At 41.2% G+C, this 24,383-nt stretch overlaps 1 protein-coding gene across 2 annotated transcripts in view; it reads left to right on the top strand.

The window, feature by feature from the left end:
- The window catches only part of astn1 (astrotactin 1), a 440,186-nt gene that overhangs the window by 177,015 nt on the left and 238,788 nt on the right, over positions 1-24,383 (top strand). For both annotated transcript variants that reach the window (XM_069684331.1, XM_069684330.1), the window contains exons 13-15: positions 2,535-2,701; positions 6,469-6,663; positions 21,787-21,914. In XM_069684331.1, the coding sequence (XP_069540432.1) occupies positions 2,535-2,701; positions 6,469-6,663; positions 21,787-21,914 (490 nt within the window). The remainder of the gene's footprint in view (positions 1-2,534; positions 2,702-6,468; positions 6,664-21,786; positions 21,915-24,383) is intronic.

Here is a 24,383-nt window from a genome sequence, read left to right as displayed (position 1 = left end):
AATATGAACACAGTGTTCATATTCACCTGTTCACCTGTCTGGATTGTATGGAAATTAAGTCAAACCTGCAGTATTTCCTCTTTCCCCTCACAAGAGCAAGAAAAGAACAGCTTCATTAAAGATGACACAAGTCCTCTGCTATTTCAATACTGTTTTTGTCTTTTCCTCCGTCACTATTAATTACAAGGTGCTGCTATGCAAATGCTCTTTTGTCTCTAACACATACAAGATAAAACTTTGTAAACCCTGTTGCAACAACTCAAGTTTTGAATGTGCAGTCAAGAGTTCACCTACTGTGGTTGAATGTTTAATGAGTAAAGCGGGGGCAGGAGCCATGTACCGTTCCTGCATTTAAAACAATACCACTACACTTTTTCAAAGCATCCACATCCACAAAAGATTAATCCTACCAACTTTTGGCAATCTCCTAACAATATATTAAGGCCACCTTAAGGTTTAATTTTCTTTTTACTTAGCAAATGAAGTAGTTCAACAACTACATGACGACAGAGAAATCACACGCATGATTTGCAAGGGGCTGGTTGGGGTGAAGGCGGGCATAAAAAGTGCAGGGCTGTCGTACGATCAAAGCACTTTGGTTAAGGTGATTATTGTTTAGGTTAGATGTCAATTAAATCCAGTATCTTGAGTCATTGTTTGTTGGCTTTTTCTTTATAAAAGATAAACATTAAAACGGTAAATAATGCTGGAAAGTGGATGATGTATTGCAAGATTGCCTATTTTGGGAGAAAACAAAAGTTATTCAACAAATATGTCATCAATAAACACTTTAAGGATCAGTTCAATATCAACATTTCTGTGACTCGCCAGGTCCAGCAACAACATTTTCTTATTACCTTTATGGCAATCCCGGAGCCCATTGGCTATAGTCTGATGACAATAAAGCCTCTAGGGACGTTGAACATGCTTCGTGTGTAGCCAGCGGTTAGCTTGACTTCCAGTCAAGACTTCCTTTTCCGCGTGCTGCATTGTTCACAGAAAAAATAAACCGTTTTTCTTTACTTTAATTAACAGGTCTTACCTTTGCAGACATTTCAACATCATGATGCAGATTTGTAAAAAGTCAAAATAAAGCTTTGTCAGGTCTGTCCTCAAGAGGAGAAGAAGACTTTTAAAATGCTCGTTTGCTGAACAGAGGTCGGATCGATCAGATTTCCCGACTTCCTTAAATGCATCAGAAATTAACGCTGAACGGCTTTTGAGACACAGCGTCACAGGAATTTATCTTAAGTAGAATTTTAGAGCTACAACAGATTGTTAGCTGTTCACATGCAGATGTCTGTTTATAGAGATTAATAAGAAGCTAAATCACTGTCAGATGACGCTGATGGGAGCTGGGATGTCATTACGGCGCATTACGTTCTGCCTGCTTTTGATCTCCACTCAGACTGTTTTTCCTGCAAACACTGCAGCCTGCTGACTACATTTCTATATAGAAACTGTAAATAGAGATTAGCTTAATAGAAAACATTCAACATTATGTTTAGGTATATGTTGAAAATTAGTTGTATATGAACACAATTTCAAGGAGATCAGGCTGTAACAAAATATACTTTTATGGCACACTGCCTTCATTTCCTTATGTGAGTCAGAATTTATCCTGTTAGACTGTACACTGCAGTACAGATGGGCACATACTTACCATTTATATGTTGCATATAGAACTTATGTTTTTATATGATCTACAGTCAGAAAAAAATAAATCAATAAGTTGAATACTTAAAGTCGAGGTGAAATGAAAAATGTCATTTTAATCCTTTTCGATCACATCCCCGGTAATATTGTGCATCTATTTGACAATATAGGCAAAAAAAACAAAACAGAAAATCTATTTCTTCGTATTCTTATATCAAAATCCGATCATTTTTTCTAACGGTAAAACTAAATTTCACGCCTGCTTACGTAAGTTAGCACCAAACAATTTCAACCAATCAATCTGCAACATTTAGCCGCAGAGCACCAAGAACGCTCGGTCAGTTACCTAGCTACTGCGCTGTGATATGTCCCGCCTGCACGTCCTGTTTCACTCAGAAATACGTCACGATTGGGAAGCTAGATACTCTCAAAATGCCGTTTCAGCTCGCCTTTAATGGATCTTTACATTCCTAATTTTAATAATAATTGAGTGTTTTGGGTGTCAGTAAGTCTGTGTTTCACTTCTTGTGCCTCTTGGTTCACCAGTGCTAACAGTCTGTGCCAGCTCTCCTTCTGCTGCAGCCTGCTGCTGTTGTTTGGCTGATAATATGAGACTTTTATATGAAACATCTTGCAGTGTGCAGTTTTACAGAAAAGCTCAGTGCTCACACAGGCTGCACTAATGGGAACAGAAATGTGACTGTTTTACATTCTGTGGCACAGATGTTATCGGGTCTGTTTACCTGTCCCAGCTGGGAGTAGTGTTAACGTGGCAGCTTCCACACAGTCGAGGCAGCTCCATGAATGTCTCCCTAAATTAAATAAAAATGTGTAATTGCTTACATTCGTCATTATAAAAACACTTCTTCCTCCCACAGTGCCCTCCAGGGCTGAGTCCTATGAAGGATGGGACCGGGTGCTACGACCACCACATCGGCATCGACTGCTCCGACGGTTTCAATGGAGGATGTGAGCAGCTGTGTCTGCAGCAGCTGGCTCCTCTGGAGGATGACCCGACACTCTACAACATCCAGATGTTCTGTGGGTAAGAAAGAACACGTTCACCAGTTTCTATTTTTAAAAACCATAATTATTTTATTTCATAATCCTGTTATGCTCACATGGCATCCTGTTGTAGCTACACACAGTAGGAGCTGTCCACGGCACACAATGGCCATGTAAACACTGTATTTATCAGCAGGCTTCGTTAAACTGCAACCTGCAAGGATTTTATCAAATTTCACAATGCATGCTTAATATCTAAGATTCTCAATGATTTAGCACCTCCTCCATTTACCACATTCATCTCCAAAAAAAACTGTTGGTGAGAGATTAACCCGATCAAGAGTAATAGAGACTTTTTATAAGAAAAAAGTTATGAAAATGTCCTTTAAGACTGGTAATAGTCAGAACATGTAGACCTGCCTCGTGTTATCTAAAAGCAGCACACAGCCTGATGAAGCCTCACAGGTGTTTTCACTTCTGACACTGATTAGACCTCTGCTCAGGACACTGTGTGGACACGTCTGGACTGATTGATTGACACCCTGCTGGTGTTATGTCTCACCTGTTATCATTGAAGTCTCCTAATGCAACATAAACTCTATCATTGCGCCATGTAACTTCTATCTTAGCAGACGTCGGAACAGCCTGAATAACTGGAAATATCTGGAGCTTTAATCCAAGATGATTCAAAGGCCGGAGTTGTTCATATTTTCTGCTGCTAACGAGCATCACAACAGTGTTATGACCAGCGTGTATAACTCTGCACTGTACAAGAGTGTAAATCTACCCACTCTGTTCTGAATAAAAGTGGTTTTATTTTTGATTCTCTCCGCCGTGACAACATCAGCAGACTCCGTAAACAGCGGTTTTGTAATTGAGCACAACAAGCTGCTGTTCCTCGCTGTCATCTTTACATCAAACATCATGTTTCATTTAATTCACAGCAACAGCTTTTCTTTGTTGTCACTTCGCACAGTGCAGTTGCGGCTAATCCTCTACTCGTTCCACTGGAGACTGGCATTAGCTTTGCGACATTTGGCATCCAGGAGAGAGCGTCTCTGTGTAAATCCCTGACAGATTACTGCTCTCTCTTTAACCTCCTATCCCCATTTTTTCCCCTTTCGACTTCGCCTGCTTTTGATTCGTTGCACACGCTATATTATACACGGAGATGTCAAAACATCATCAATACGAAAGAGTCTTGAGAGGACTGTCTGTGTGTGGATTTGAACTCCTTTTTTTAGATGAAGGATTTCGTGCCGGTTGAGTAGAATAGATTCATCTGATTCTACACTGCTGACATGGGAAGTCTGAGTTTCATATTTTGAACCAAATGAAAATGTGTTAGACGATATCTCAAATAAGGATTCAACCTTATATTTCAAATGATGGCAGTCTGCCTGTAAATAAGAATAAACAGTGGTGTTAAAGTATCCCATTCACTGTGGGAAAGGCAGACAATTTTACCATTGCATGATGTGTTACAATATAATGTCAATATCCATGTTTATCAAATAAGAAATGATAATTAATGCTCAGTCTAAAGACTTTTTTCTCACCACTATGGACATTGTGATTTTATTGAAATTATCTTGTCTAAATCAAACTGCGTCGAAACAGTATTAAAGATTATTTTTGGGACTTTAAAGAGGGGGATTATGCTTGTTTCACATTTTAAGACATATATATATATATATAATGTTACAATGTTGGATGTCCATACTTAATGTGGGTGACGTTTCAAATCTGTAGGTAAAAGTATGTTGGAGTAATCCCCAGGCTTCTCAGCTCAGTCTGCAGGCTGCTGTGAACGCCAAGTTTCACACAGTTTTTTCTACACGCTGCACTTTGTGACCTCACAAAGAGCAGCGTTTGAGAAACATGATGAGTTTTTTTTTAACTGTAAATTATGCTAAGCTACTCCACAGGTATCACAGAGTGAAATATGAAGCTTGAAATGAGCACAATACCCCCCCTTTAAGCATTATCATAAATCTAGTTTGAACATGCAGAAAAGGATCAAACAGAATAGTTCAGCTGTTGTTGACGTCCTGCAGGGTTCTTTATTTAACTTGCATAAACATAACCATATATAAATGTGTGTATATATATGGTTATATAGTTTTGATAACAGATTCCTAACTTTTCTATTGTGGTAGTGAAATAAAATATATCAAACTCATGACCCTAATCATCCTTTTTTTTAAAATTAGTTTCTGCACTTTTGCTGCTCTGCGGAACATCAAAGCTTCTGGAAATTTGGCCTTGAATAGAAAAACTGCATATTTGATATCAAAGTCGTTTCTTATTAAGCATCCACAAAATTCTGAGTGAAAATTAACTTTCAAAACTATAAACACAACAGGCAAATGCTGTTACAAGATTGTGTGGGTGTGGTGGACCATGTGTTGACATCTCCCTGACTCGTCTGCACAGGAACAGAGCATGTGACAGTCAGCATAGTGCAGCCCTGTACAATGTGTTTGAGATGTCTAGTGTATTTTTGTCTAGTTGTTCTAAAAGCTATGAACATAAGACTTAATGATGTCTTTATCGTTAGCTAGTTCTCTATTATTACAGATCTAACCCTGGCATTTACCAGCTAACAACTGACTACAAGTAAGCAACCTGCAAAAAAACATAGATCATGCCCTACGTTCTCTTTAGAAGACACTGGCCAGCAGAGGTAGCTTTTTAATTATCATTTAAATGCAGTAAAATTTGTCGCACAGCCCTCTACCTTTCTAGCATCAGTATTTAATGTACTTTTTTGTGTTAAAACTCTCATGCTGTAATCTTTATCAATCCAAAGAATAAGTTAAGACTCTATTTGTGTCATTAAACAAATAACAGAGATGAACTATGCGCTCAGAATTGGGATTCAAAAGAGGTATCAAACTTCTTTAGCACTGGAAAATGTGGTCAAAAAAACATGCAGGCCTAACTAACGATGGCTCTCATTGATTTCTCCTGTTCTTCCTTTTGTTGTGTGTTGCTTTCATTCTGTTGTTCAATTATTTCATGCGCTTTGTCTTATTTCAAACACTTCCTTTGTGCCCTTTGTGTTTCCTGCCTGTGTGATTACATGCTCTGTCTTGATTGGTCTCACCTGTGCTTGATTAGCTTCACCTTCCCAGTTTATGTGCTCTGTGTCTTCCGGCATCTGTTTGTCTTTATGAGCTGTACGTGTTTTAGCGTTCCCTAGTGCGTTTTAACGCTAGTTTTTCTGGTTCTTGTCTGTGTTTGGGAAGTTTGATTTTTGCTCATCTCTCCATTGGACTTCCTCATCACTGTAAGCCTTTCGGTTTATAAAACCATTTTAATTTATTTAGACTGCATTATCTCTGCCTTTATAGTCTGCTCTGGGTGCTCTCTACACCAAAACTTTCCAAAATCATATGAATTGCAAAGTTTAATATCAGCTCAGTGTCTGAGCACTCTCATTGCAGGCGACCGACCGAAGCAAGAGGCAATTCAGATCAGAGACAGCATCTTATTGATCCTTTTATCTGCTATGTGATCCTCGTTAATCATTTTAAACTCGCCAAGAGAGCAGCTTCCTGTGATATGGCTGACTACTAAATAAAGGCTTAACAGTTTCACAATTGGCAGTCTAATCAGCACCTGTATAAAAAACATATTCAGCTTTAACCTGAAAATACTTTTGTTTAGTTTACTGCACACTTTTTGTTTTCTCACACTAAAGAACTGCAGTAAAAGGAATTAATTGTAAGGGGTTACAGTTAGTTATGTTAAGGTATATTAATAAGGAAGTCAATTTAATAACCTACATTGCCGTCACTTCAGGTGCATCGAGGACTACAAACGTGGTCCAGATGGGAGGTCGTGCCTGCCGCTGTCCGAGGTCTGCACCGAGGGAATAGACTGCGGGGAATCAGCTGACATCCCAGCCAACCAGACTGTGTTCGGAGACCTTTTCTACGGTTACAACAATCACAGCAAAGAGAGCACCAATGGACAGATCCTCAAGGCCACCTTTAGGTAAACACACAAGCTGTTTGTGAAGTGGAGCATGTGGAACATTGTTCTGCCATTTGTTTCTCAGCAGGGGAACAGTCTGGCGGGGTTTGGGCATTGCGCTCACACCGGGGTGATATCCATGTTTCCGTCATCATAGTTGGAAGAGCTTTGGGTGAAATAGTCTGAAGTTCCAGATGTGTCATTTGCAGTTAATGTGAGTTGGACATAAATTAAGACTTGCATTTGCGAGTAAATACATGCACCTGGTATAAATATGTCACCTGTATCTGAATCTCTGATTTTACAAAGGAAAGAAGCATTCAAATTTAAGACACGCGCACAAGCAGAACACTTGAGGGTATGTGGTCTGGCTGTACTGTAATTGGACCTCAGCCAGATGTAAAAGCAAGTTTGGACACTTATTTTTGGGAGACAGTCCAGCTTCACCTCCTCCTGCTATCTCTCGCAAGCCTAGCAAAAAGTACAGAAGGCCTCCCTCTTATCAAAGGAAAACAAGTAGCAGCTGAGTCAGAATAACAAGGAGGCTAATCATCACCAGCATGTGAGGTAAAAGTATTAAAGCCTTGAATTTAATTCCCCCGAAAAAGGCCTTAGAAAGTATCAAAGCCTTTACAACAGCCTTTAAGCCTCTGGAAATTTGCCATGAAATAGTAAAAATGCTGATTTGAAAGTCTCATTATGATTCCACAAAACTACGAGTATAAAAACAAAATTTCAGAACTGTTAGAAAACTTCATTAAACAGCTCGTTTTGCAGGTCGTCTGAGTTGGAATCAGAGGACGAAGCAGAAAAACACTGAAAATGCTCATTTCAATTTCTCGCTGAACTCGCCAACCATCGCAGTTGGAACACGCCTCCGTGTCTTCTCAGAGCTATGGGAAGAGAGAGTGGGAATGACATGCTGTAAAGAGCTGAGGGTGGGAGTTGAACCCGGGGCCACTGCATCAAGGGCTGCGCCTCTGTACATGTGACACGTTTTAACCTCTGAGTGAAATTTATGACTATGACGTTCCTACCCGTTATCCAATATTCTTTCATACTTTGGACGGTATGATAAAAAACATTTTAAAATTGCATTCTATGTGGTATCAAAGAGTCTTAAATCTATCCTAATGAACTTAACAGAAACCCTGGCCAGGTTTAAAGGCCCATAAACAGAGGCCTTTATCCAGTTAACATACAACAAGACAGAGCAGCAGCTATAGACAGAGAGTTGCGTCAGTGGAGGTCCAATATGCTCCATGATCCGCCATTGAGATGTCGCAACTCTTTCTCTCTACGGCTGTAAAAATACCGTCACTCAGTCAGTCAGTTACTCTGTCAGCCAGTTACCTACAGACACATGTGTACCCCGGCGGTCAGCCTAAAATGGAGATGGTATATTAAGTTACAATGTGTAAATGGTATAAATACCGCCTCTCTTTCCTAGAAAAATGCCCCCCTGGCTGCAAAACGTAATCAGGTTTAATCAGACACGCAGTGCAGAGGTGAATTCAACACTTATGATCATCGAGCTCGTGAGATCCCCGTAACTAAACATCCAACAACAACGCTCCTGTGCCTCCAACCACAAAACAACGCTCTGAAATGGCGTGACAAATTTTATTGTGCTGCCACTGCACACAGTGATAACCTCAGGTGAGCAATAAAAAGATGGTTTTAAGGTGTAATTAAACCATACAGTGATGTTAAATGGTAGGAGGATACGCTGTAAAACAGAGCATCAAACAATGCTGCAGAGTAAGCAGTTGTTTTTTTACTTTAAACGGGAACTGTTGTGCTATTTAAAATTACAACCACATAATCTAACAGCCGTAAAAGAAAAACAAAACAGATTGATCTTTAATTATCTGCAGCTCTGCGTTTAAAATCAAACTTAATTCCCCTCTCTTTGCTGTGAAACAAATCACAAGTGTGTTGGAAACAGGAGGCACTTTCAGGAAGGCCTTCTGTCTCACATAAGGTTTGACCCCATTCAGACGATTACGGTGCATTGAATCACATTCAAACACCCCCTCATACAACACAACTGTTATTGGTGATAATGGTGTGAGTTCTTGAGTGCTCTCTCTGGTTGGTATATGGTTTAAATGGTTGTAAAATGGTAACAGTTGTAGGGCAGAAATAATCAGAAGGTAGATGTGTCTCCACAGGTTTTAAAAGCATATCAAATTGAATCAATATATTTAAAGGTTATTTCTTTATAGGGCAAGGAGCCTCAGGTACTTTTATTCCGATTCCCTCCCAGTAAAGTGTGATATGCATGATAGTAAAACCTGCCACTGTAGGGGATCCTCCTCTATAAAACACAAGACATTTCCCATAAGCGCAGGCAAATACTGTGAGGAGGTGAAATACTCAAAAAAAAGCCTTCCATCATCTCTTTGGAAGTCCTGATGGATGTTACACCACGCAGGTCCAAAGAGATGCCGTGTTTCTTTCATGATCAGCTAAGGGTTTGATGTGGATATTAAAGTACTTTGAAGGTATTTAATTATCAATGTCTGCATGCTGCAATCATTTCCACTGAACTCAGGAAGCCAGAAGGTCAGCAAAGTCATCGGCTGCCCAGGAATTTAATTTGAGCATGGATTCCTCAGCCTGGAGGCAACTCGCCCACTTAGGGATCCACCACAGGAGTCGTAGAGAGGGAGGGGCAGATGAAGCAGGAAAGTTAATATCAAGAATCTAAACCTCAAATGCTCTGATCTCATTTCAAAGTACTTGTGAATAGAGACTGCAGTCTTAGGCAGACTTTGAAGAGCACATAATGCTTCCTGTGCAGATGAGGTGGAAGAGGAAGTGAGACTCTTGTGGGAGGCATGGTTAATGCAGGACGTAATTATTAGAGATGGAAGGAAATGAATTAAAACTGACCAGGAGCCAGTGCGCTGGAATTTAACCTAATTGGACCAGATGAACATTTGAAAGTAAAATGAACAAAAGTTACGGGAAGAGAGTATCGGAACTGAACTCAGGAGATCCCCCAAGGGTGTGAAGTCAGCGGAGCATTGAGTAGGAGTTATTTATTAAACTAAAAACAGGAATATTATGTAGAAGCGCTTCGTTACATGTGGAAGGCTGCCTCAGGCAATACATGTCTGCTATAGGCTGTAAATCTGTCCCCAAGGAAACTAAATGTCAGGTTTAATGTTGAACTGCAGGAATGACTGTGCTGCCCCTCAGTAGCAAATGGCTTGTTGTAAAAGCAACCTTGCTTTTACAATGATGTATTTCAAAGATGTATCCGATAAGGCTCTCCAAAATGTTGCATAATGTAGGAAAATGTCCTTTGCTCAAGTGTAGTAACTATTACGGAGACTGTGGCTTTGCACAGGGATCATAGGGAGCACTATTTAAGCACTATTTCACCTCTAAATACACTTTAAAATATTTTGTGGTTGATAAAAATTCAAGATGTACCACTTAAAGGTGTGTAACTTTCAAAAATCCTCGTTGTTAGTGACACCGTTGGTCGTTGTGTGAACTGCAGTCAACCTTCTTGATGTTATCCACTCGACGGTATTTTGCTACGTTGGCTAACTGGCAAATCGTATGCGTTTGCAAACAAGCTAACGTTTGCTTGTTTGCTAACGGTAGCTTGTTGCCAGCTTACAGCTGGCTGGCTAACCTTAGCCTAAGCAGGTAATGCAACGATATTGGCTAATAGAAAACAATCGGTAGTTATACACATTTATAACTAATTACTTGGAGGAGAGCGTGCAGGATAAAGAGAGGAGTCCTCTGTAATGGTGACTTTTTCCGGGTTAGTATCACTACAACGTGTTTACGGACGTGTCCGCAATACAAAAGCAACAGTAGAAAACATAATTCAGGCAGAAATGAGGCACGCGAACACGAACGCTGCCATCAACCCGTTTAATGGTTTGCAGTGACGGTTGATGGCTGCTTAATTTTAAACCATATTTCTTCCATAAAAATAGTTGGAAGGCCTCATCTTAAACTTTAAAGTTGATATGTTGAATATTCGATATAATTAATGTTATGGATGGTAGATGGTTTTAGTTAAGATAACTCCTCAAGATATATTTATTTCATTTAATTGTATTTGTTTATTCAACCAGGACAACAAACCCTCACTGACTGTCTCAGAGTTATCTACATTTATTCACAGTCCCTGTGCAGGTAACAACACAGAACAATTATTGCATCAAATGCTATAATTCTGTTACAGAGAACAAACATTACATCATCCAAGACTGAACCACTCTGCACTAAAAACCTTACATCATTAAAAGAAATGAAATGCTCTGTTTAGTGACTTGACCTAAATCCTGTCGCTGCTAGCTGAGCGTAAGTAATCCACAATCCCTCGGTCCTCGGCCGCCCTCTTCGGCTCCTTCCAAGAGTACTTCAGTTGTCTCCGTCTATTGACTCCTCCAGCTGTTCCTGGGTCTCCCTTGTTTTCTCTTCTCTTGTGGTTTCAATGCCTGCTTACATGGTTTAAGTCTCACATGGAATGTGTCCAATCCAAACCATCCTTTGTCCTCATCTGGGTGTCGGCTTTAGGAACCACAACCAGCTATAAGAACTGAGATATAATTAAGTCGGATGTATGTAGGATCAATTTTCTGGAGCTTAACTCACACTAGGGACTAAAAGTGTGGACTATTGGATCTATTCTTTTACTACATCGCCTTTGACAATTTTTTAATCTGTCTCTTGCAAGACCCATCAAATAAATTGCTGCTGTACTCTTCAAATATTAAAAAAACAGCAGGGGGGGAAGAGCGTCGCCGTACACAAGATTTATTGGCTAAAATGTAATTCCTCTTTGGAGAAATCTCTGAGGCTTTGCAAAGGCTGTCCAAAACACTGGACTCAAAGGCTGAATCTCTTCATCACTCCCACCACTCCCTCTGGACATGAACACTGAGGACCAGAGACTGTGCCTTAACAGACACTGTGTTAAACAACATCTAGTCAGAGAAGCTTTCAAACTTTGTGATATTTCTCAACACACAGAAATAAAAAAAAAGGGGGCGTGCAGCCTTCAGCAGTCACTGACAGTGGAAAGTTAAATGTGCAAGTGAAACAGCACTGCGGCCTGTGTCCGACCACATCCTTATTAGACGTGCTCTTTGCCCTTGAGAGAAAGCAGGCGCAGAGACGGAGGGACTAATGGAAAGGGAATCTTTGTGTGATGTTCACTGGCACTTTTACAAAAACCTTCCCCCACCGCCCCGGAGTGGCACAAAGCATCTGTCTCCGTCATTCAGTGATTATGAAAAGTCACATTTGAATATTGTGTAATCATCATTTGAGAGTAGTTGTTTTTTAACCCCCCACCCAGGCTGAAAGCATCTTCGCAATCTTCGGCTTTTGAATTGTGATCCCTGCAGCTGCCGTAGCCAGCTCGTCCTCACTGCCAGCTCCTCAAATACGACAGCTTGGACAGTGGCCAAACGCTTCAAAATATGAAGCTTTAGGGACCCCTCTAGTGTTATATCTGGACGCTGTCCTGCAGCTTCTTGTCTTAATGTGTCCTTGAAGTAGTGTGACGTCATGTGAAGAGTGTGAAAGTCTGCTTGGGGTGGACGTCTGGGTGAATAAAGTAATACTTGACTTTGATCTAGTCGACCAGAGTTTGACTCCTATGTAAAAGCAATAGTGGAGTTTACTTCTATAAATAATTTGAAACCAAGATCTTTTTCCTAATGCTAACCAGGTAGTAAAAAAAAAAGACATTTCACATTTGCTGCGTCTCAATTCGGGGGCTGCATCCTTCGGAGGACGTGATCTACAGAGGATGAGTCATTCGTAGACCGCTAAGGCTTAACTGAAATTTGACAGGAGTATTTCTTGTTTGCATCACCAGCTGTTCCCACCTTTGAACTTGCGTCAACAAATGCGGCTCATGTCACCTAGCAACAGGTAGCAAGCAGCCTAACTACCTATTATAACTAATGTCACATAACCTATTATTAATTTGTTTCAAGGGCCCTTTTATTATCTTTAATAATTGAATCACAGCTATTCAGTTGAGTTGAAACCAAAAACTTTTCCATTTAAAAGTGTATTCCTCCAAGGCCATGTCTACACGTACACAGGTATTTTTCAAAACGTATGCGCTTTGGCCTTTCGTCCAATCACAAACGTTGTTTAGGTCAGTTTTTGTTTGAAACTCCGGCCAGGGTGAAGACTTTTATAAACTCCATTTCCACGGAGACGTGTAGACGGGTGTTTTTGGCTCGTGACGTCAGGCTGTACGCCGTTATCCCCTTTGTGAGGCGTCACAAATGAGGCGACATTCCTCGCCAAATGACGGACGTGACAAGTGGTGCTTTTAACCTTTCTGACAGCGTTTCTGTTGTGTTTTTGAGTTTCTGTTTGGACAGGGATTTTTTTATAACCCTCAAATTCCACAGGATCTGTCTCCAGCGTGTTCTGAGTGCGCCACGACCTCCGGAGTCGATCGCGGCCATTCAAGTCAAGCTCGTGATGCCACAGCACGCAGCGCCCAGAAGCATCTCTCCGCTCTGCTCCGCTAAAGATCCGCACAGGGTCTATTTTTGACGGAGGCCGCTTCAAGCACACGTCAAGCTGAACAGAGCAGATCGTTCCAAACAGGAAGTCACACACGAAAACAGCATACAGCATCCGGTCATTTCAAAATAAAACACCAGCTACAGACTGGTACAGACTCACGTTTTTTCCTTTTTCATAACAACAACACTCAACAACAATCTTGAAAAAAGAACACCTTTAATTAAGGAGTGTACTCAGCCATGGTTGAAGCACAAAAATCACGGAATGATCTCCAGATGAGCAGATAATCAACCTCGGAGGTGCAAACTGAACTGTTGTTTGTGTGTTCCTCTGTTTAACAATAATGTTATTGTGTGACTTCGATTCTCGCACAATCTTGTGATCGCGCAAATCCAGCTGCTTGGGCCAGCTTTCTGCTGCGCTACAGATCAAACACGCTTGTTGTGGGCGAGGGCTCGCGCCTTCTGACGGACCAGAACCCTGGCGCAGACGGAATGTGCCTGAGACGGATCCTGTTTACTAGTGTTATTACTGTTGCACATCCAAAACTTATAATATTCAAACTCAGCCAGTTTTACTTTGACAGTTGTACCAGAAGCACCTTTTTATTTCCACCTACTTGCTGTATTTTTAGAGTCTAACCAGATGTAGCATATTTATTTTTGCTAACTTGACCGTGGAGCCCAGCACATTTTAAAGTGACGCTGCAGGGGTTCATAGATCATTAACTTTTAGAGTTTAGGGCCACAGATCTAGCTGCCACATTTAGTGCTTTGGGAGTGCAACATGTTTCCTTTCCCCTTTTATAAAACATCCACTTCTTCCTACCTTGTCCTTTATTCTCTTCAGCCCGCTACCTCACTTTTTCCAGAAAAACTATTGCCTCCAAGTAAAAGTTTGACTGCTTATGTTTTATTTATTTGGGGAAAAAGCGCTGCATCACACAGGAAGGCTCTCCTCCCTGGTCTCTGCGAGGCATTTCTGTTTAGATCTTCTGGAGCAACAACACAAAGAGGGAGAATAAAAGAGAAGCAGCAAGCGATGTGTGCTGGTACCCGACGGCAAAACACACATAATTGCACACACGCATAGAAACACAGCCAGGTATGCAGCCAAACACATGCTCACAGACACACATGGCTGCAGTAGATGTGCAGACGTCTAACCGGGCACCCAAGCCCTTTCAGCTACGTCTCGTGAGAGCATAATCAGGCGCACACACATAGACCTGGTTTGATTCTCTCCACCCGGCATGGATCCATCACGGTTCATCTGTCAGGCTCAGCGGTCCCCAAATGCGTCTCATGTTTTTCGGAAGAGGAAGTGAACCCTGCCCTCCCTGCGCAGGAAGCCTCTCCTCCTGCTTCAGAGGCAGACTTGTTGTTCTTTCAAAAAGGCTAGGCTAATCCGTTTCCTTGTTGCTAAAATCATTGTCATGTCATTGGCGGCGGGCCAACGAGGCGCTGGGTGATTTTGGTTTCAAAGGAACGCGAGATATGATTGCAGCGTCCAGGAAGGAGGTCTTATCTTTGTCGCATCTCCAGAGCACACGATCTGATCCGGGTTTATATTACAGAGCTAAGTGACACGGCCTCTATCTTCCTGTCTCTGCGGGAGCCAGTGGACTCCAGTAATGAGATGTTAAAAAGCTAACCTCCTCTCATTACTCCTAACACTGCCCCCCCCCCCTTCTCCTCCCCCTCTCTATCCCTCTCACACTCGACAAGCTCAGAGCAGGTTTTAATGAATATTTTAGTGCTCTTTGTTCTCTTCTGGTGGCTGCTTGGGATCAATGATTAAGACCACGCTCCCACCTGACACCCTCAGCACACTCAAAATACTCTACACAGGCATCTCTCCTTTAATCTTCCTCTTCCTTTTTCAGCTCACCTCAGCTTACTGTACCACAGCCCTAAAACCCCGTCTCGAGAGAGGGACCTTCATTGACTCGGTTAATTAAAATATGAAATGCGTCTGAGGGGATGGAGTGGGAGCGGCTTATTGCGGGCTCTGATTGGCTGTTTTTGAAAGCTGAGTCAATTGAGTCACATTAAGAGGACCATCGAGAGGAAAAAAAGGAAAAAGAAGAGTTGTTGTCCCTTTTTTAATCATATTTCAATAGTTTATTAAACAGGTGGCTGTTTCCCCACAGTTTGTTCTACAAGGAAAAATGTCTTTGGTAAGTTTTGGCAGTTAAGCACATGAATTATGACTTCCTTACTGTGGCAGATGGTTGTTGATTCATCAATGACAATATCCAATATCATCATTCAGCAAAAATTACAATGAATTGTCAGACATGAAGGCAGCGATCGGAGCCCATACTTCACATCCATCTAAAAGTAAACTAATCATCTTCAGCAGAACAACAGAGACTGACTCTGTAAATCAGCTTAAAACATGCAGAAGCTTTCAGCAGAAAATGACATCAGTTTACTCCCATCCAATCTTGTCTTATAATCGTTTTCCGGCACAACTAAAAGGTAGATAAACTGTTTCTGTACAAGGAGATACATAAGTAGCCAATCCGAATTGCAACACAAATAATTGCAAATAATTGTTTTTCAGTTGGCAGTATGTTTTGTGCCTTCAACAGGAGAGCCTATCAGAAGGCAGGTGACATTATTTATAGGGCCAAAGAGTGCACTGCGCTGGGAGCAAACAAACACAGAGGAGCCATGGACCAATGAGACTGGAGTTTGAGTCGGGTAGAAGACCTGACGTATGTTATTTACTGTATGACACATCACTTTACCTTTCTTGAGGTACTATATTTTGATTGCAACCAGTGTTTTCTGTGTTAGTTAAACTACGCTAGTACTTAAACTACTCATAGTTTCTGAAGCGAACAGTGACAGAAACCAGTTTAGACTTAGACTTAGACTCAACTTTATTGATCCCTTTGGGATGACTCCCTCTGGGAAATTTCAGTTTCTGTTTTGTTATGTTTTGGCACCAAAAGTCCTCGGTTAGCTTCAGGAAAAAAAACATGGTTTGGGCTACACATCAATAAACATTGATTTTTGGTTTCACACCAGACATGAGCAACAGTAGGTAACAAAGATTTAATAAAGACGAGGGTGCTGTGCATGTTTTTGTTGCCACTACCTTGTAATGGGGTTATGATAATCTCTATTTACATAAAAATGTAGAATCTGTAGGCGCAGGATTTAAGTATGGTAATTTTTCCGTTCGTAGTACATTTGTAGTCCCAGTAGTATTGACCAATGACGTATCAGCAGGCTTTGGTGTATGCAGGAAAAACGGTGTGGGAGGAGAGCAAAAGCAGTTCCCGGCTCCCATCGGCGATCATCTGATGAAGATTTAGCTTCTTGTTAATAAAACTATAAACACGTATCTGCATGTAAGGTCAGCTAACGATCTGTTCTAGATAAAACATTTCAACTTGAGCGATAAGTCGCTTCACATTGTCGGGAAAGCTGATCAGCGTTTAGATTTCCTGACTTCCTTGATAGCATCAGAAATGATGGATTCGACATCCGTTCAATAAACGAGCATTTTAAAGTTTTCTTCTCCTCTTGAGGACGGACCTGACAAAGCTTCACTTTTACTTTTTACTAATCTGCATCATGATGTTGTTTCGGCAAACTTAAGACCCATTAATAACAAGTAAATCAAGTAGTGTTCACACTGCTGATGGAAGCATGTCTGCAGAGTGTAACTTTGGTGTTGAAGGCACGAAATATACTTCCAATTGAAATACATTCGATTTAAAATCATGCTGGAAAAAAAAGTTTGAAAAAACAGCTCCTTTACACACAATTCTATATTTGTATGACTATTTCATTAACTGCAGCGACACTAAAGACCCCGCAGTGACATTGTATTTTCCTCATTTTTTGCCAATATTGAACTCTGGAGGCTCATCTCAGGGTCATCTCAATCCAATACCACACACCCACTTTAACAGATACACTTTGTTTCACATCACCAGCAGCTAACATGCATTGTTTTTATGAGCCTGATTTCCTTCTAATTACCCTAACACCCCTGGCCACACTGTGACCATGGAAATTAAATGTCATTTGAACGTTGGTATTTGACGCTGTTTTTACCTCAGCCTGTGGCTTCTGCCCTTCTGAAGCTGTGACTTTCCCACAGGCAACAGTTTGCTATTTGTAAATGTTTGTGTATCCTATTTTATATTCGCAGCTCAGGCCCAGAACATGCATAAATCACAGGGATAATTATGCATGGTTTATATTAACTGGAAAACGTTGAACCACGAGGACCTCCAATGCTTGTTTAATGGCTGCTATGTATGCTTTACAGGCTCAAGGCTTTTCTCACTTTTTAAACAGAAATGCATCTTTAAAGGTGCAGCAACTGAGAAGAAGTCATGTAGGTAAATTGAGATGAACTGTGTCTCATTGGCTTAATTTAATAACTGTTGTCAGCTTTTGTTATTTGTGGGAACTATGTGAGAAGGGGTGATTTCTGAGTAAAATAACCAGCATCAAATAAGTTATTCATTCAGTGATGTTTAGACGGGCAGCAAGGATAGTAGTTTATCAATAAATGTGTCTTGTCTTAATAGTTTTGGCCCTCACTCCATCAGTAGCAAGAACTAAAAATATGCTGAGATCTGCCAATGTGGCATCATTGTGGCTGTAAATCAAGCGGCAACCTCTGGAATGGAATAAGGCTCATGCATAAATGCCTAAAACTGCAGTTCCTCAGCTGGCCACTTGAGGCCGGCTCAAAAAGAGAGCCAATCCCTATAGAGCCCTATGTGAAAATGCCAACATGTATAGCAGGATTATACGTTTGTCTTTTGTGGTATTTTTCATAAATAATCAGACACATTTTATGGATTTCTTTGTTGTTTGTCTTTGGTTGTTTTAAGTAACCCTGTTTGTTTAGTTCTTCTGCCTCTTGAGGGCTCCCGCCACAAATACTGCCATTTAAGTAGCTTATAAGACAGCTAAAGAGACTGTATAACTTGGACAACGTATCTTTTACCAGCCCCTCGCTCCTCCCCAGCTCCTCCTCAGCTCCACCTCAGCTCCACCCTCTAGTTCCAATATAGTCTCTTCTTCCTTCAATAAACTGTGCAATAAGCGTTATTATAAACATTTTGGGTGCACTGACTTTTTGTTTTTACCTCTAGAATGGTTTAGAGAATCTGACCAAGGTTGTGTACAACCTGCATGATCGATGTTTTTGTCCTTGGTTTTGTTCTGAGCTGAGTTTTACCAGAACTGTAGAATTGATCACCAAAACTTCTGACCTACTTTCGGCTCATTATGTTTTACAGTCCTGCAACCTTGACTTATGTTTACTCTAAACGATTTTATCAGTGTGTCTTCCTGGTGATAGAGGCAGCTGTTTTCAAAGATAAAAAAAGAATAAGTGCACTGAATGCCATCGTCTGCGCAGCAAAGGGCAAAGTTCACGACCAAAGGGCAAACATAGATAAGCCTTTGGCTCCTAATGAGCAGGAAATCACTCATCAGAAGCCATAACAGGCAATTGATTGCTAATTAGATTTTACTTAATACTTTTTAAGTCTGTTTCAAGTCAAATGTTTGTGATTTTTAGGTTAGAAGGTTAAAAGAGTGCATGTTTAGTGATGGTATAAATGAAACCCATGCTGCTCATGTGCAGTGAAGCTAAAAGCATTAAAACCTGATGAGTTAAAAATTAAAAGACTATAAATCCGTCCAAGAATAAACTGAAGGCATATTCTCATGAGCTTCGGTATGGAGACACCTGAATGACTTTACTTTGTGATTTATTGGAGTCGATCTGTGAGGAACCTTGTTGTGGACCTAAATGGCATTGAGACAAAGAATGATGGAGTGGACAAATGAGTGAGTTCAACCGAGAGTCACTCGCAGCTACAGACAAATGAGGACATCAGCTCGGTGACTGAAGATGAGTCACGTTGCTGCAGAACAATCAGTATAATGAAAAATGACGTGCGTGATGTGAGACTTTGTCTCTTTAACACACTGCTCAGTCCTGCATAATTGTCACTATTTATTGATTTTGCCTTAATGATGTGCCAGAAAGTGTTGCTTTACACTACTCTACTTGTTTGATGCCCACTTATTATCCATCGTTGATATTCTCTGTCCGTCCGGCCTTCATTCATTCTGATTTCCGTCTGACTCTTTCACCCTCGTCCATCACCAAAGCACGTCATAAAAATTGTCATTCCAAAACAATTATGATGTTTTTGAAAAACTACTTAATGTGGAGTCAAAAAAACAAACGCTGCATCTTCATCTACAAGTATACATTATTTAAATGATACGATGTTTGACTTTTAAATCAGAGTGATTTAATCAGTAAGAGCCAAGTTCCCGATGCCATGGGATTTTCAAGGCAAATACAGACTTGCATGAATTCAGTTTGATTTATGTATGGTATTTCATGTTCTTAGAAGGTTTTCCAAATAAGTCCCAAAGCAGGAATTTGCTACTGTACAATTTATATCGTTTCCAACTTCTTTTGCTTGTAGTGGTGGGGCTGGATGCATGAATAAATATGACAAGCTCTCTTTGCCCGTCTCTTTCCTGTATCTCCTTCTTTTCGGCCCATCCAGTCAAGGCAGATGTTCAGCATGACTCTGGTTCTGCTCGTGGTTTCTGCCAAGTTTTTCCTGCCACTGCTGCCAAATGTTACTAAATACTGGTCATGGTCGATTCATGTTGGGACTCTCTGAATAATATAAAAAGGTCTAGACCTGCTCTCTTCGTCAAGTGTCTTGAGATGACTTTGGTTGTGGTTTGGCGCTATACAAATTAAATTTGATTGATTGATGAACCAATGATGTTTCTTCGGGACTAAATCATTGAGTACACACAGATAGACGATGCATATTATCTTTGTGTCAGATGTATAGCCGTGAAAAGGACGATGCAACACTTGCTGCAAATGTACCGCTCTGATTTCGAGTTGCCCTTGGATGTAACCACACTCTCAGTCAGCTGCCTTCTCCAACAGACGTTAGACCTGCCAACAACAAAAGCAACATCAGCAGAAACGCACAGTGTCTCTCTGTTTGTCCTCGGTACACATTTCTGTTTTCTTACCTTTCTTTTCAACTCGATACCTATTCACCAGAGACTTTACCTCCTTTCCCGATCTCCACACATTTCCACAACTTGTACCACACAGTTAACTGTCCACTGTGAAGACTTCATGTTCCCCCAACACTTTCCATGCCGGACCTCCTCACCTGAACCTCATCATCAGCAACTGACTATATGTCTACCACTACATACCTGTCAAGATGCTTTTTTCCTGTCAAGAGGCAGTCACCTGTACCTGACATAATGACATAATTAATCTATTGTCATAGTCAGGTTCTGATGGTGAGGTTCCTGAACACCCAAGCACTCACAAAACTACCTTTCAAGGCATTTATAGTGTCAATTCATCCGACATGTAAACGATCATAGTTAAAGGTATAATCTTGAAGATCTCAGTTTCGTTCTCTTTGGCGGCACTTTCTGGCGATAAAGGGTAATTGCGGGAGCACACTTCCCAGATACCCAGACATGTGTGACATCCACGGTTGGCTCCGGTTGTAACTCTTGATTCTCCTCGCTGACGGTCGCTTTCCTTTGTACACTGTTCGCCTTCATCTGAGCGTCCAATTTGTTTCTTTTTCTTTGGATTTTCACTTATTTTTGAAGTTGTATCTCTAGTCATCCATCTTTTCTTTGTTTGTTCAGCCGTAGTAGATTACTGTTTACTCACAACACTTGCAGAGACTGTAAAAGCAGCCGCTTAGCTCCGCCTACCCTCTCTGGCAGACCAACCACTGCTGGGTGATGGAAACGCGTCACTAACTGGGCGCCGCTTGAGATTTTTTCAACTAAAGTCGCTGCAGACACCCAGTCTGTAATACTGCAAATTCAAAGGCTCAATCACCATTGTGTTGCATCATTCAGTGATAGATGACTTAACAGACATTTATTTACATGAAAATCATCGAGATTATATCTTTAAGATCTTTATCATCATTGTCAAACCTCAGAAAAGTAATGAGTGATGAGGAGTCCAAGGGCTCTATTGAAACAAAGTTAAGAGTATGTTAAATGGTCGAAATGAACGTGGCGCCTCAGAGTAGCAAACAATGTGCACAAAACGTGTGTTTTGGACTGTTGTACATAATATGCCATAGGCCACACATGAAATGAGCTGATAAACTCAGATGATATTTTGTTCGTTGGATGTTGTCCCTGCATTCTGCCTGAGGTGCACTCGATGTATGCATGTTTTTGTACCTCTGGCCTGAGGATGCAACAAACAGAGGGATCACATTTTAAGTCATGCAGCTGCCCTGAGTTGGGTTTGGAAAAGCATTGATTATTACATTATAGCTACTGTGTGACTCGTGGTGCATTATGTGTACATTAGTTTAAAATGTGTGGGAGAACATTGTTTTGTCATGGCTTTATTTAGCTCAATTTAGAAATATGATCAATTTCATCCCTTTCATCATGTTAGCTCTTTGTTTCCTTTCATCCATCCTTCATCCCTCTTTGCTCTAAAACTTTCTCCTCTGCCAGTGTTGGGTGACTGAGTGCTTCTGTCTCTAAGCGGGACCTCCCTTTTTCTCGTCTCTCTTAACACCAGGCAGAAGAACTTTGCCCGAGGCATCGAGCAGCAGCTCCCAGATGGCATGGTGGTGGCATCGGTGCCAACAGAGGTTCAGTGCCATGAGGAGCTGTCGGACCCCGTGCCCGACCCAGAATACCTCACAGGTATGAAGCCATATTTCATAGTTCACTCTGCAAGCTCACAGCTGTGTGATAGTACTTTATCACCGGCCTGTCAGAGATCTTCATTTCTCAAAAAGAAAGTGAACTTCTCGGGGTTTGATGACTGATGAATGCTGGGAGAGAAACCTGATGTGTTTGCCTACATTCTGACATTGTAGCTGTCATTTATAATGTTTGGGCAGTCCGCCATTATTAAAGTGAGTTTGAAAGTAACGTGGTGCCAAAACTTAGTTTGTATTGGCCCCAGTGTACCGTGTGACTTTGGTTACAAATTACTGAGACTGAGACCAAGTAATACCCAAGTGGACCCACTATAAAGTTAAATCACTTAGTGTTATTCAAAAATCACAGCAGAGAAATTAATTCTTGGTAGCATACTTTCTTGTTAATTGGCAGGCCAACAGTGTTTTAGTTCTCACTTAGGTACCCACTAAACTGAAGCTGCCCTGGTCATGTGTTTTTTTAGCAACCTAGATTGGAAGTGTTGTGAAGTAACACATCTGACTCACGTCACATGTTTTCTCTGACCACATATGCTAACAGTGTCATTTCATTACTGTAATATCAGCTCTTGCCAAGCAATGTCTGCTTGTAGTATCTGTTTAGATACTCACAGCACTTGTCTAAGGGCCATGGTGTCTGTTTAAGGGCCCGTGTCCACTAACAGCTTTTTTTTGTGCTGGCAGCGCCTCGTTTCTATACAAAACCGATGCAGTTTGGCGTCCTCAGCTCAAAAACACACTCGGTGTCAGTTTGTCTCTAAGCTCACAGCACTCTCAGTTGAAAACAGTTCAACTTTTGAAAACTGCTTATAAATGTCACCTTACTGCCCAATCAAAATCAAGAAGGGGCTTCATTTATCAACTTTGTAAACAACAATGGCGGTGGAGAAGCTAATCCTTTTGAGGGTACAATTTCCAGGTCTAGTGCGGCTGCTAAGACATGATTCCTTCAGGATTCCTTTCTTTGTAAAATGTCATTGAATTAAAGCAAATATGAAGCATACAGAGCGATTTAAAACACACTTAATGGTCACTACCGAGGGAAGCGGAAGTGCCGCCAGACAACTTTCGTAACCTAGCAACAGTAAGCGCCGGCGAAAAGCACTTTGAGGTTGTGAAATTGAGGTTGTGCAGTGTTAGGGGACACAGGCTCTTATTCTGAAAGCAGTGACTTTAAGGCCAAGACACAATGTGTCTACTTATCATCATTCAACCGACTCTACAGTCTTTCCCTCACCTTTCTCACAGTGCGTGTGTTGCCTAAATCTGGCAGTTTGGTCACCGACAGGAAAACCAAGTCGGAGATTACAAAGTTCTGTGTTTCGTATAACCCTTTTCCCACGCTAACACACGCTTTTTTTGCTGAGACAGGTTACAATCGGCATTCAGACCCGGGTCAAATGACTCTGCAGTAGAGCCGGGTAATTATTGCCTCGATGCACGATAGCATAGCACGATGCTATGACACGCACAGCTACAAAGTCCTCCCGTCAAGCAGCACTCGTACATCGTTCCAAATTGGTCGGTGCCGAGTTTAATAAATAGACTGAATAAGGAATAGATACAATAAAGACCTAACCACTGTAACATCTTCACCGGCCTCCATGCTGCTTACTGAAGATTATGTCAGTTCTTCATGCTTACTATTGTTTACTAACCCGGTGTGTTTGTGACGTCAGACATTGACGCAGCAGAAAAGAGACCGACAGGAGTATACTCCACTGGCAGTGGGAAAAGAGACATTTATTAGTGGGTCTTCCCGGGTCTGACAAACCCGCGTCAATGTGCTAATTTTGGTGGACAAAGGGGTACAAAACTGTAATTCACCCTGATTACCCCTCACTAACAGAAAAAAATCATTGACCAGATGAATCCAAGACGCAGCTCATGTGAATATTTTAGGGCAGGGGTGGGCAACCCTGCTCCTGGAGGGCTACCTTCCTGCATGTTTTAGGTTTCTCCGCACTCAAACACACCTGATTTGAATGATCTGCTCGTTATCAACCAACTGAAGTGTCTCAGGGGATTGGTAACAGGCAAAACATTCGAATCAGGTGTGCGGAGAAACCTAAAACATGCAGGAAGATAGCCCTCCAGGAGCAGGGTTGCCCATCCCCTGTTTTAGGATATCAATACTACATTTGTCTGTTTTTTCTTGGAAGGTTTCGTAAGATGTTTGGGTCGGCTTTGAGCCTATGTTGGTCAATGTTTTAAGACCACTGAAGAGCTCTTCCATAGTGACATAATGCCCCCCTGTTATCTCCATTTTCTGAAACGTTTTCACACATGTCATAGAAAGCACAGACTAAATACTTAGTTTCGTTGGCTTACATAGATGTATCACTTAACGTCTGTTACTCTGTGGCAGTTTAGTTGGTTGTCCGTCACACCATCTTGTCAGGCACATCAGTAGTGAACAATAATGAAACAGAAAAGAGCAGAGTAAATA

This window comes from Semicossyphus pulcher, unplaced genomic scaffold, assembly GCF_022749685.1.
Source record: "Semicossyphus pulcher isolate SPU_LCO1_2020_fin unplaced genomic scaffold, fSemPul1.0.p SCAF_7, whole genome shotgun sequence".
Lineage (NCBI taxonomy): Eukaryota > Metazoa > Chordata > Actinopteri > Labriformes > Labridae > Semicossyphus > Semicossyphus pulcher.
The sequence above is the reverse complement of the archived record's forward strand: the minus strand, read 5'-3'. Positions and strand labels throughout refer to the sequence as shown.